At 61.6% G+C, this 13,392-nt stretch overlaps 1 protein-coding gene across 7 annotated transcripts in view; it reads left to right on the top strand.

Moving 5' to 3' along the window:
* Positions 1-13,392, top strand: part of CIC (capicua transcriptional repressor) — a 31,239-nt gene that overhangs the window by 16,507 nt on the left and 1,340 nt on the right. For 2 of the 7 annotated variants that reach the window (XM_016192489.2, XM_016192484.2), the window contains 17 exons: positions 5,561-5,710; positions 5,802-6,027; positions 6,111-6,240; positions 6,329-6,511; positions 6,590-6,755; positions 7,458-7,660; positions 7,757-7,982; positions 8,305-8,408; positions 8,668-9,895; positions 9,983-10,170; positions 10,957-11,078; positions 11,177-11,343; positions 11,428-11,718; positions 11,800-12,125; positions 12,325-12,575; positions 12,675-12,829; positions 12,908-13,039. In XM_016192489.2, coding sequence (XP_016047975.1) covers positions 5,561-5,710; positions 5,802-6,027; positions 6,111-6,240; positions 6,329-6,511; positions 6,590-6,755; positions 7,458-7,660; positions 7,757-7,982; positions 8,305-8,408; positions 8,668-9,895; positions 9,983-10,170; positions 10,957-11,078; positions 11,177-11,343; positions 11,428-11,718; positions 11,800-12,125; positions 12,325-12,575; positions 12,675-12,829; positions 12,908-13,039 — 4,248 coding nt within the window. Of the gene's footprint in view, positions 1-3,192; positions 3,926-5,560; positions 5,711-5,801; positions 6,028-6,110; positions 6,241-6,328; positions 6,512-6,589; positions 6,756-7,457; positions 7,661-7,756; positions 7,983-8,304; positions 8,409-8,667; positions 9,896-9,982; positions 10,171-10,956; positions 11,079-11,176; positions 11,344-11,427; positions 11,719-11,799; positions 12,126-12,324; positions 12,576-12,674; positions 12,830-12,907; positions 13,040-13,392 lie in introns of those variants that run through there. The other 5 variants (XM_060186042.1, XM_007532933.3, XM_016192488.2 and 2 more) reach the window with 5 other exon arrangements.

Below are 13,392 nucleotides of genomic sequence, written 5' to 3'. Positions count from 1 at the left end.
TGGCCCGCGCCCCGCCGCGGCCCGCGTGGGTGTCAGGCCGCCAGGCCGCCCTCCCGGCACAAAGCTGCTTTGTGGGGCCGCGGGGGGCTGGACGCGGGCCAGGCAGCGAGTGGAAAATCTCGTGAGCGCGGGGCAGGGGGGAGTGCAGGGCGGCGCCCCCTCCTCCCGGGCCCGGCGCCTCCCTTCCTCCCTCCGCCCTACCCCGGCGCCTGTGCACCCGCCCGGCCACCCCCGAATCTACACCCCTCCCTCCGTCCCTATGCAGCCCATCTCCCACTCTTTGGGGACCCTCCCCCCACGGCTCTCGCCTGCCTCTCTCGCCTGCCTCTCTCTCCTGGTCTCCTTGCTACCCCAGCCCCACTCACACTGACTCACCCCGACGCTATTTTTAGGCCCCCATCCCTCCCGAGCTGCACCAGCCCAATCCCAGGCTCGTTCCCCAGGCAACCCTGGCCGGCTCCGACGCCTCGGGCTGGGTGGGTGGGTACGTGGGGAGCGGGTGAGGGGAACCGGGGACACCAGGGTGGCGAGCCGAGGCGGAGACCAGGCCTGCCGAGCTGGCTGGGGAGCCAAGGCGATGGGGGCGCGGTGCCCTGCGGGCTCAATAAACGGGCCAGGAGTTCAGAGAGAGTCTGCTGGTCCCTCTGTCAGCATCCCTGGCGGTCTGCCCCAAGCCTCTGGGCAGGCCTCAGCCTGTGCCACCTCAGGTGGCTGTTGGTCTGTCTGGGTTCCCTGTCCCCAGGCTGGGGTGGGGTGGTGCTGTGAGGGTGATCAGGGCCAAACCTTTTGTGGAGTTGGGGCTGGGGGTGACTTCCTTGAGCAAAGGCTGGCCTCAAACCCTTTCTCAGATGGCTCTGGGGCACGGCTTTGGGGAACCCCCTCAGGTGTTTCCAACTAGGGAGGCCCCAGAAAGGGGGTGGTGGTGGGAGTGATAAAGCTGTGTGGAGATAGGACCTACTCCCTCTTCTCCACTCCTAGTCACCCCCTCCCTGGGTTCCTCCACTCTGAACAATGGAAGCTAAGTATAGGGCTGGCCCAGTGCCCAGGGCACGGGGCCCTTCCCTCCTGGATTCCGGCCCCTCCCTGCCAGGCTGGGCCCCCACTTGGCTGTACCCTACCCTGAAAGGGGCCTCTTCCCAGCGCTCCAATGTGGGCACTGTGTCTTCTACCAGATGTGTAACCCTCCCAGATGTGTGGGGCCCTCTTTCCTCCTGCTGTGCCAAGCCTAGCTTTTCCTCACCCTGCTAAGTAGGGAAGCTGGGGGTAGGGTTCCTCTGAGCTTTTACCCTGGGCTGCTTTGCAAGGTGGGGGGGGGGGGGAAGGGGTTAACCTGTCAGTAGGTGACTCACCGGTGGGGAGAGGAGGGGGCAGTGGTGGGGAGATGGCAGGCCACATTGATTTCAGCCTCACATTGCAGTCCCTGGGGCAGTGAGGTAATGGAGGGTCTGAGTCCGGTTTGCATAGTGAGGAAGGAGGGGGCAGTCACCTAATAGTCCCTGTGGTGGCCCCTTCAGGCTCACAGCCAAGCGTCTGACCCTGCGGTCTCTGTAGGTCAGAGGGCTGCAGCCTCCCCTTCCCCTCTGGGTCAGGTTATTTGTGTTCCTCTTCTCCTCTCCTCTGTCTCTCTCTCTGTCTCTCCATGCTTTCAGCTTTGTCAGTGAAGGGGGTAAGCTGGGGGAAGCACTTGCTCTATCATATCACCCACTGTACCTGCATAGGAGTTCAGTCTTGGCCCATCTGAACCTGTGAAACCTTTAACAGACCAAGTGTGACTCCAGGTCTTTGCCTCAGTTGAGTATGATTCCTGTGTCGTGTCCATGTGGGTAGTTCAAACTCTGCATCTCTGCCTTGTAGAACCCCAGGCCTTTGTTGTCTTAGGTGTGTCCTCTGAATCTCAGGTGGTTCTGCAGTTTCTATCTTTGCCCAAATTATTCCCACCCCTCTGTTTGTGAGTCTTTGTGCCTACCTTGAGATTAAATCTTGAACAGTGAAAAGAGCTCTTGGGTTACAGTACTGAGCTATTACATTCTGTATGCACAGCCTTGTCAATTTGCTCAATTTCTCGGAGCCTCATTTTCTGTCCTCAGTATTGGATGTAATAGTGTAGCCCTCCTAACGCAGTGAGGATGAACAGGATGATGCCTTCAAGCTCCCAACACACAGCAGCCCCAACCTTACTCCTCCTGGCTCCCAACCTAGAGGGTGGGACTGGCTCACCGAGTCCTGAGTGGCAGGCCAGTGATGTACACGGTGATCAGGAAAGCTGCTCTGCCAGGGGTTTGAACCTGCTAGTGCACACCAGGGCTAAGCTTACATAGGACTTGTATGATGGCGTTGCTAAGAATTAGCCTGTAGGGGTGCCAGGGGTGCCAGGAAGGCAGAATAAGAATGTGTAGAGCGGGAAGAGCACGTGGTGTGGGGGGAGGTGTGGGGCGTGTGAGGGCCGGCAGTAGCTGTGATGAGTTGTGGGAGATGCTGCTGCCTGTTTGAAACCTTATGTGTTTTTGTGTGACGATTCATGTGGGTGAAGCATGTACGGGGGGGGGGTATGAGGAGGATGAGTGAGGAATGTGTGTGATGGGTGGGCAGCAGTGTGTGGGGTAGTAGACAGGTGAGCAGGTGTTGAAGGTATGTGACTTCCCGCATGACTGAGTGTAAGACAGAGAGGCGTGTGTGAGATCAAGGGTGTGGCGGGAGGGCTGCCTAGGAGGGGCTGTGTGTGTGTGTGTGTGTGTGGGGGGGGTATTGACTGGGGATGTCTCGGAGCACTACACGCAGCTGTCAGCCTGCGGGCCACGCGTGCCCAGGCGTAGGGGAGGGAGGCGGGCTGCGCCGCGCGTGAGCGTGTTCCCCGCGCGGACAGGCACGCACAGCGCCACACACCACCCCAGGGCTTCCGCAGCGCGGCGCCCCAAACCGCCCCCCCTGGCTCGGTGCCTTTACTGCAGTGCACCCTCCCCGCCGTCCTCCTATTGCGGTCCCGCCCCCAACCGGCTGGGGGCCAACCAGGGCCCGCCCCGCCCCGCCCATATTTGCATATGACTGACGTTCCCCCGGGGTGGCCAATGGGGGCGGGCACGGCGGGGCCTGACCCGCGCGCGGCGGCGGCAGCCAATGAGCTGGGGTGTGGGGGGCCGGGCTTGCGCGGAAGGCCGCGGGGGAAGCGGGGAAGGGGCGGGGGGAGGCGCGCGGGGGGAGGGGAACGCGTAGTAGTGGCGGGGCGGGGAGGCGGCGGTGGTTCGGCGCGGGGCTCGCTCGAAGCGCACGGACGCACGCACGCCGGTCCGCCGGTCCGCCTGCCCGCCCGGGGCCGGAGGTCGACCCGGCGCGGGGCCGTGGCCTTGCGGCCAGGGAAGGCGGGGTGGCGGCACCGGCCGCCGGGGCGCGCGAAGCCAGAGCCGTTACCCGCTGAAGCTGCTGCGAGGGAGGGCGCGAGCGAGCCAGCCAGCAAGCGGGGAAGGAGAGGGCCGCCCCCGCGCACGCGCGCCGTGCCCCGCCCCGCCTGCCCCGCCCGCCGGGCTCCGCGCGGGAGGAGGGAGAAGGAGGGGGCGGTGCCGATGGCCCCCGTGCCGCGCGCCCTGTGACGGCCCCCTCGCGCGCCGGGGGGCGGGGCGGGGCCGGCTCGCTCTGACCTCCCCCGCCTCCCGGGCGGCGGGAGGCCGGCAGCGCTGTGCGCAGGCGCGCCCGGCAGAGACCCCCGCGTGGGGTAGCCGGAGGGGCCGCGGGGGGGGGGCATGCGGCGACGGCCTCCCGCTCCCCCCGGGCCCGAGCGGCGGCAGCGGCCGAGGAGCGGGCGGGCGGAGCAGCGGCGGCCGCTGAGGAGGCGGGCGCCCCAGCCGGGCCCCCCCCTGCCGGACCATGTACTCAGCCCACAGGCCCCTGGTGCCTGCGTCCGGCACAGCGTCCCGTGGCCTCGGCATGTTCGGTCAGTACCGTCGGGGGCCTGGGGCTGCAGGCTCTTGGGCCTCGGCGCCAAGCGCGGAGTAGGAGGCGGAGTGGCGGGTGCCAGGGAAAGTTGCAGCGCCCCGCCGACTCACCTAGTGGTTAGCGGGGCGGATGGGCGGGCAGGAGTGGCGGGAGCGCCTGGGGACAGCTGTCTGGTGCCAGCGGAGGGAGGGGGTGGGAGCCGCTGGCATGGGTGGGGGGCTTCGTACTGGGCCCGTGGCCGAGTCCAGAGGTGCCGCGGGGAAGGGCCGGTGCAGCCGTGCAGCGGTGAGAACATGAACCTGTGGGCTGGGCTGGGCAGGGGCTCGACCAGAGCTCTGGTCTCCCTATTGTCTGTCGCCGTCAGGAGGCCCGGTGAGTAGATCTCTGTGAAGAGGCAGGGCTAGATCCCCTGGCATGTTTGGGCCCCCGAGTACCCAGGCACAAGAGGTCGATGGGGTAGACTTGGCATTTTCTCTCTGCTCCTTCACATCTACTTCTTTTGTGGACCTCTTGCGGACTCAGGTCTGGAGGCCAGCGCCTCTCACAGAGCTCCTGCCGTCCAGCCTTCAGGAGCCGAGGGGTCACCCCAGGACAGGACTGGATGGGGGAGGCCTGGAGGGATGGAGACAGGGCCAGGGCGTTTCCCTCCTCCTCTTGCCCTCTTCCCCTAGCAGGGGCCTCTGCTGGTTCCACTTCCCCCGGGGAGCCAGCAGTGAGAGGAAAACCCACTTCAGGCGGAGGCCCAGCCCACGAGTCCAGCCCAGGGTTTGCCCTCCTACTACCAACTCCTGGGCCCAAAGGTCAGCCCCCTGGTGAGGGCAGTGCCTTCCTGTGCACGTTCTCAAGGAAACACCTGGCAGTTGTGTCTTCCCTGGATAGACTTGTAACAGTTTTCTTGTCTGCCCCATTGTTGGAGGAGTTTACTACATTTTTCTCTTTCCTAGGCAAGGGGTTAGGTGCTGGACTGAAGATCAGCTCAGGGTTTAGAGGGAGGGGGCTGGGAGGTCTCTTCACAGCAGTGGTTCTTTGGAGAGATGGTGGAGCCTGTTGTGCCTACCAAGTTGGGCTCCCTGGGTCCGTGGTGAGGGTGGGGTAGGTAAAGTGAAAAAGCCGAGCTTCACACCCTCTGGGTCGTTGCTGGGGGAGAGGAGGGTCACCAGGCCTTGCTGTCTGACCAAGGAAAGGGAAAGGGAGTGTGAGACCCGGGTGAGGGGCTGTCAGATGGTAGCTTGGATGGTAGCTGGGAATGTGACATGACAGGTGTGTGTGGGGGGAGTCCGTAGCTTTGCTGAGGTCTTGGGGCCCTGGGAGTACAGGATGGCAGTGGAACATGGCCTGATTTGTGACAGGAGCCAGTCACTCCTCTGGCCTGGTCCCTGGTGGCTGGGCTGGTGGAGGTGTGGGGGAGGGAGGGAGGCATGAGGACCGCCTCCCTACCCAGCTTCTGTTCTTTGTATAAACCCAGAAACCTTACAGGAGGGGTTTGTCCTGAGGGCAGTTATATGGTCTGGGGGATTGGAGGGGATGGGGGTGGCACAAAAGGGGTGGAGCTATCTCCAGGGTAGAAAAGAACCTGAGATGGGGTCAAGGCCAAGCTCTCCTACTGCATAGCTCAGCTGGTTCCTTCCCACAGTGTGGACAAACGTGGAACCTCGCTCCGTGGCCGTATTCCCCTGGCACTCCTTGGTCCCCTTCCTGGCTCCCAGCCAGCCTGACCCCTCTGTGCAGCCGAGTGAGGCCCAACAACCTGCCAGCCACCCCGTGGCCTCCAACCAGAGCAAAGGTGAGGAGGGGTGGGGGCCTGTGGGTCATGTGGGGGTGGGGTTAGGGTAGCTGCAGGGCCCCCCTGACCTCTCTCTGCCACCCACCCCCAGAACCTGCTGAGTCGGCAGCTGTTGCCCATGAGCAGCCATCAGGAGGGACAGGGAATGCAGACCCTGGGCGGCCCCCTGGAGCAACATGTCCTGAGAGCCCAGGGCCCCCCCACACTTTGGGGGTGGACCCTGGAAAGGCCCCCCTTCCCACCACAGAGGAGGAGGCTCCAGGTCCTCCAGGAGAACCTCGACTGGACAGTGAGACAGAGAGTGACCATGATGATGCGTGAGTATCCTGAGGCATGGGACAAGGGGTGAGGGTGGGTTGAGGAGACATGGTCCTCACCATTCCTGTCACACCTCTCGCAGCTTCCTCTCTATCATGTCCCCCGAGATCCAGTTGCCTCTGCCGCCTGGAAAACGCCGAACTCAGTCTCTCAGTGCCCTGCCCAAAGAACGAGATTCTTCATCTGAGAAGGATGGACGCAGCCCCAACAAGGTATCTCCCATCCCCATCTCACCCTGTGTCCACCCATGCCTACCTCTCCCACTTCTAACTGTCTCACTTGGGCCTATGTCCACTGCAGCGGGAGAAGGACCACATTCGGAGGCCTATGAATGCCTTCATGATCTTTAGTAAGCGGCACCGAGCCCTGGTCCACCAGCGTCACCCCAACCAGGACAACCGGACCGTCAGCAAGATCCTGGGCGAGTGGTGGTATGCTCTGGGGCCCAAGGAGAAGCAGAAGTACCATGATTTGGCCTTCCAGGTAACACCTGCTCCTTCTGTCTCCTTGCCACCTCCTGCTGGCACAGGTGAGTGAAGAGTCCCTGCCCTCTTGTGCTAGGTGAAGGAAGCCCACTTCAAGGCCCACCCAGATTGGAAGTGGTGCAACAAGGACAGGAAGAAGTCCAGCTCAGAGGCCAAACCCACAAGCCTGGGGCTGGCAGGAGGGCACAAGGAGACTCGGGAGCGGAGCATGTCAGAGACGGGTACCGCTGCTGCCCCTGGAGGTAAAGGCGTCTTGCTGTCCTTCCTGCCCTGAGAGCCTCTGGGCATCCCCAGCCCCCGCAAGTGTCTCTGTCCTGTGACTTTTACTTGAGGCCTTTAATCTGTGAAGGAACTTGTTGTGAAGGAAAGTCCAGACTGATGAAAGCTTTCCAACAGCAATCTTGTTATCAGTATCCATTTATTGAGTATTTAGCAATCTAGACACCCAGGAAACTCTTAATATTAAAAGCCACACCCACTTGTCATCCTTCTAGATGAGGAAGACTGAGGCTCAGAAAAAAAACTGCAAGAAGCAGTCAGAATTTTATCTCCGGCTTGACTGGCTCCTGGGAGCCCAATTAAAGGCCCTCATTGCCTCCTGTTGATTTGGTGCCATTTCAGGGGGTTTTCTAGAGTGATCCTAGGGTTCTGGGTCTGCAGCTGTGAAGGCAGGGGTGTCATTTCCACTTTGAGTGCCACCAGCTGAGTCTCAGGTCAGCGCACACTGGACCCCAACCTGTTTTTAGATCTCTCAGCTTATCTAGAAGGCAGGACCGTTGGAGGGCGGGAGCTTCTAGGGTTGTGGATGGTAATGCCTTCCCTGCCAGGTGGCCCAAAGATTGCACCCTGCTTCTGCCCAACTCCTAGAGATGCCTAAGGTAGCCTGAGCAGACTGGGTGCTGGTGAGAGGCGTCCGTCTCCACACGCGCCCTTCCACTCTACAGTGTCCTCGGAGCTCCTGTCCGTCGCAGCCCAGACGCTCTTGAGCTCGGACACCAAGGCTCCGGGGAGCAGCTCCTGCGGGGCAGAACGTCTGCACGCAGTTGGGGGGCCTGGCTCGGCCCGGCCTCGCGCCTTCTCCCACAGTGGGGTACACAGCCTGGATGGCGGGGAAGTAGACAGCCAGGCCCTACAGGAGCTGACTCAGGTCTGGGGTGCGGGCTGTTGGGCTGTGGGGGTGTGTTCAGGGAGGGCTACCCCAGGTGACAGGCCTGGCTGAACCCTCCCTGTACCTCCCTTACAGATGGTGTCTGGCCCGGCCTCCTATTCTGGCTCAAAACCTTCCACCCAATATGGGGTGCCAGGTCCCTTTGCTGCCCCTGGTGAAGGGGGTACTCTTGCAGCCAGTGGGCGGCCCCCATTGCTGCCCACCCGAGCCTCCCGTTCCCAGCGTGCAGCCAGCGAGGACATGACCAGTGATGAGGAGCGTATGGTCATCTGTGAGGAGGAAGGGGATGATGATGTCATTGGTGAGTAGTTGAAGAACCCAGACTCCTGCTCAGGGAGTAAAAAGCCAGCATTGGGAGGAAGGAGATTTGGTCATAGCCCTGCTGACTAAATGCAGCCATGCTTGGGGAAGCCCCCGGTGAGGCAGGGAGCTGGGGGAATGTGGGTAAGGCCAGGCCATCAGGCAAAGAGTTAAGTGCTCTTACCCCTGTGCTCATGGGCCTCAACTAGTCCTACTGTATGCTGAGGCACAGCCTTCCTGGACAGCAGTCACTGGTCCCAGACTGTCCTACTTGGGTGGCCCTGCACCAAGTCCCTTGACTGATGTTCCCTTTGCTCCCTTAGCTGATGATGGCTTCAGCACCACTGACATTGATCTCAAGTGCAAGGAGCGGGTGACTGACAGCGAGAGTGGGGACAGTTCTGGGGAGGACCCCGAAGGCAACAAGGTGGGTTTGGGTCTTGGCCCTGTCTGGTTACTCTCCTAGGAGGGGTGTGCCTGCCCTGTTGTGCACTGACAGAGGGGAATGTCAGAGAGTATGCTGCTTGCCTCATGGGGACTGGGTCACAGTTGGAACAAATTGAGGCCTTCAGCTGATAAGTGGGGTAGGTTTTGCTTACCTGGAGTAGGGTGGGAGAGGGGCAAAGTGATGGGTGGGCGTGGCTTTCCTGGCTTGTTACATAATTGCACCTCCCTCTCCCACCCAGGGCTTTGGCCGGAAGGTGTTTTCACCTGTGATCCGTACCTCCTTTACCCATTGCCGTCCTTCCCTGGACCCTGAACCCCCAGGGCCCCCAGATCCATCGGCAGCCTTCGGCAAAGGCTACGGCCCTACCCCGTCCTCTTCATCTTCGCCGGCCTCCTCCTCAGCCTCGGCAGCTGCCTCCTTCTCACTAGGCTCAGGAACCTTCAAGGCCCAGGAGTCAGGTCAGGGCAGCACAGCTGGCCCTCTGCGGCCCCCACCCCCTGGAACTGGTGGCCCAGCAACACCTTCCAAGGCCACTCGGTTTCTTCCCACGGATCCTGTCACTTTCCGGCGCAAGAGACCTGAAAGCGTGGGGGTCATGGAGCCACCAGGTCCTTCAGTCATTGCAGCACCTCCCAGCGGGGGAGGAAGTGTCCTGCAGACACTAGTCTTACCTCCAAACAAGGAGGACCGTGAAAGCAGTGGAGCCCGCCTGCCCTCAGCGCCGACCCCATCGCTGGCCTATGGGGCCCCAGCAGCCCCCCTGTCTCGCCCAGCTGCAACCATGGTCACCAATGTGGTGCGGCCCGTCAGCAGCACTCCTGTGCCCATTGCCTCTAAACCCTTCCCCCCCTCGGTCCGGGCAGAAGTGTCTCCAAATGACGCAAGTGCCAGGACTGAGACGGTCTCTGGGTCCCGGGCACCTGGGGGCTCCCCCCTGGGTGTCAGCTTAGTGTATTCAGACAAGAAGTCAGCAGCATCCACCTCCCCAGCCCCACATTTGGTAGCCGGACCCCTTCTAGGCACTGTGGGGAAAGCACCTGCCACCGTCACCAACCTGCTGGTGGGCACTCCAGGCTATGGGGCCCCAGCGCCCCCTGCTGTCCAGTTCATTGCCCAGGGCGCCCCTAGCAGTGGGGCAGCTGCTGGCCCAGGAGCAGCTGCTGGGAGTGGCCCCAATGGGCCAGTGCCCTTGGGCATCCTGCAGCCAGGTGCCCTGGGCAAGACTGGGGGGATCACCCAGGTGCAGTACATCCTGCCCACGCTGCCCCAGCAGCTTCAAGTGGCGCCCACCCCGGCACCAGCCCCTGGGACCAAGGCAGCGGCTCCTGCTGGCCCTGCCCCTACCACCAGCATTCGTTTCACCCTCCCACCTGGCACTTCCACCAATGGCAAAGTCCTGGCTGCCACCACGCCCACTCCTGGCATTCCCATCCTGCAGTCAGTACCCTCCGCCCCGCCCCCCAAAGGTGAGAGGCCTGGGTTGGGCAACTTGAGGAGAGGGCCCACTGGCCTGCCCACCTCCCTGGTAACCTGGCCCTCTCTCCACTCCACAGCCCAGTCCGTGTCTCCAGTGCAGGCCCCGCCCCCTGGTGGCTCTGCACAGCTGCTGCCTGGGAAGGTCCTGGTGCCCCTGGCCACCCCTGGCATGCCAGTGAGGGGCGGGGGGGCTGGCCAGCCACTACCCCTGGTGAGCCCACCCTTCTCAGTCCCTGTGCAGAACGGCGCCCAGCCACCGAGCAAGGTGAGGGCACCTTGGCCTCAGTCTGCATCTGCTTGCTTTCCTCCTCCTGGGTGTGGCCTTCAGCCGCCTCCTTCAGCCTCTCCCTTTTAGTCTGCTGCTCGGGAGTTCTGTCTCCCAGGGTTCTTGGATATCTATTTCTTTTTTTTTTTAAATTACTTTTAAACTTAATATTTATTTATTTTCCCTTTTGTTGCCCTTGTTTAACATTGTTGCGGTTATTAATGTTGTTGGATAGGACAGAGAGAAATGGAGAGAGACGGGGAAGACAGAAGGGGAGAGAAAGACAGAGACCTGCAGACCTGCTTCACTGCTTGTGAAGCGACTCCCCTGCAGGTGGGGAGCCGGGGGCTCGAACCAGGATCCTTACGCCAATCCTTGCGCTTTGTGCCATGTGCGCTTAACCTGCTGTGCTACCGCCCGACTCCCTTAAGCTTTATTTAATCTGATAGATCAGAGAGAAATTGAGAGGGAGGGAAAGATAGGAAGAGAAAGACAGAGACCCTTGTAGCACTGCTTCACTGCTCATGGAGCTTTTGCCTGCAGATAGGGGCCAGGGCCTTGAACCTGGATCCTTGTGCATGGTAATACATGCACTTAACCAGGTGTACCTTGTTCTCACCAAGTTCTTCATACTTGTATCTCATTTTTCTTTCTGTTTCATTTTCTGTTCTAGCCCTAAATTGTGTGATTCCTGTCCTTGCCTAGATCTCCCTCCCTCCGGGTCTTGGTGCCCCTGCCTCACAGGGGCTCCCTATTCACATGGCCTGTGCTTGTCCTCACCCACAGATCATCCAGCTGACTCCAGTGCCCGTGAGCACACCTGGCGGCCTGGTGCCGCCCCTCAGCCCAGCCCCGCTCTCTGGACCCACCTCACAGCCCCAGAAGGTCCTGTTGCCCTCCTCCACCAGGTAATAGTGGTTGAGTCCTTGGGGAGCCGAGGGGTTAGCTCAGATCAGGGTTGGGGGCTTCTGCTTCCCTCACTGCTCCATGTTTCCTCTCATGGCAGGATCACTTACGTGCAGTCGGCAGGTGGGCACACACTGCCCTTGGGTACTAGCCCTGCTTCCAGCCAGCCTGGAACAGTCACCTCATATGGGCCCACTAGCTCTGTGGCCCTGGGCTTCACCTCACTGGGGCCTAGTGGCCCTGCCTTCGTGCAGCCCCTGCTTTCAGGTGAGGGGTGGCCTAGCAGGCGGGGGTGGGAGTTGTTCTCTTGGGCCATAACTTTGAGACCCATGTCTTTTTTTCTCCTTGTAGGCCAAGCCCCGCTGCTGGCTCCTGGCCAGGTGGGCGTGTCGCCTGTGCCTAGCCCTCAGCTGCCTCCCACCTGCACTGCCCCTGGAGGTCCCATCATCACAGCATTTTATCCTGGCAGTCCTGCACCCACCTCTTCGACACCCCTGGCCCAACCTTCCCAGGCCCCCCCAGGGCTGGTTTACACTGTGGCCACCAGCACCACCCCACCTGCTGCTACCATCCTACCCAAGGGCCCGGCGGCCCCTGCCACTGCCACCCCTGCCCCTACCAGTCCTTTCCCCAGTGCCACAGGTAGGTCCTAGGCCAACTCAGAGTGGCAGGAAGGGGGCACCCAGTAGGCAGATGGCTCAGCAGGTGCTCTTCTTCCTCCAGCAGGCTCCATGACCTACAGCTTAGTGGCCCCCAAGGCCCAGCGGCCCACCCCGAAGGCTCCCCAGAAAGTGAAGGCAGCCATTGCCAGTATTCCTGTGGGTTCTTTTGAAGCCAGTGCCCCCGGGCGGCCTGGCCCTCCGCCTCGGCAGCCTGTGGAACCTGGCACAGCCCGGGAGCTTCCAGCTTCCGAATCTGAGCTGGAGGGACAGCCTACAACACCAGGTCCGCCACCACCCCCAGAAACCTGGCCCCCCACAACACGGAGCAGCTCCCCACCACCCCCACTTGTAGAGGAGAGGGTCAATCCCAAGGGCCCTGAAACCATGGTGAGTACCCTGTGGGCCTGGGGGTTCCAGTCAGTGCTTGCCCTCTCCTCTCCACCTGTCAGAATACTACCCTTGTGGGATCCCTCTGTCCTTGCTTGCCATTGTGACTGGGCTTTGTCCAGGGCTCTGTGTGTTTTTGGGTTTTATCTCAGGAAGTCTGAACTGTTTTTTCCCTCTTTTTACCCATCTCCACCCCTAGGCCAGCAAATTCCCCAGCTCATCTTCAGACTGGCGTGTCCCTGGGCTGGGCCTGGAGAGCCGAGGGGAGCCCCCCACACCACCCAGCCCAGTCCCAGCCCCAGCCCCTGGGAGCAGTGGTGGTGGTAGCAGCGAGGGGAGCAGTGGGAGGGCAGCTGGGGACACCCCTGAGCGCAAGGAGGCGGCTAGTACCGGCAAGAAGGTGAAAGTGCGGCCCCCGCCCCTGAAGAAGACCTTTGACTCTGTGGATAAGTGAGCATGAGCTGGGGCCTTTGGTGGAATGTGTGGGGCTGGCGTGTCAGGAAGAGGTTGCTACTGACGGCAGGGGAGGTGACTCTGCCGGCTCTCCAGCAGGGTCTTGTCAGAGGTGGACTTTGAAGAGCGCTTTGCTGAACTGCCCGAGTTCCGGCCCGAGGAGGTGCTGCCTTCGCCCACCCTACAGTCTCTGGCTACCTCCCCCCGTGCCATCCTGGGCTCCTACCGCAAGAAGAGGAAGAACTCTACTGGTAGGCGAGTACAGGGCGCCTGGGTCAGGTAGGGGACAGCAGAGGATGCCTTCACTGAGCCTACTTCTGCCTGACCAGACCTAGACTCGGCCCCAGAGGACCCCACGTCGCCTAAGCGCAAGATCAGGAGACGCTCCAGCTGCAGTTCAGAGCCCAACACCCCCAAGAGTGCCAAGTGCGAGGGGGACATCTTCACCTTTGACCGCACAGGTGCCAGCACTGAGGAGGGCAGAGGGCTGGGGTCGGGAGAGACAGGAGAGGTGATGTGGGCGTTGCTGGTCAAGACTGGGTTCTGGAGTCCCAGCCGCCGCCGAGTTGCCCCAGGATCTAGGGTGTGTCTTTTCCTGAACCCCATTGTAGAAAGGAACTCATGGGGGCCAGGTAGTGACACACCTGGTTGAGTGCACAACACCTGGTTGAATGCACACATTATAGTGTACAAGGACCCAGGTTCAAGCCCCGTGGTCTCCACCTACGGGGGGAAAGCTTCACAAGCGGTGAAACAGGGCTGCAGGTGTTTCTCTGTCTCTCACCCTATTTCTCCCTCCTCTCTCAATTTCTCT

Source organism: Erinaceus europaeus, chromosome 2 (assembly GCF_950295315.1).
Source record: "Erinaceus europaeus chromosome 2, mEriEur2.1, whole genome shotgun sequence".
Taxonomy (NCBI): domain Eukaryota; kingdom Metazoa; phylum Chordata; class Mammalia; order Eulipotyphla; family Erinaceidae; genus Erinaceus; species Erinaceus europaeus.
This window is presented reverse-complemented; position numbering and strand designations above follow the sequence as displayed.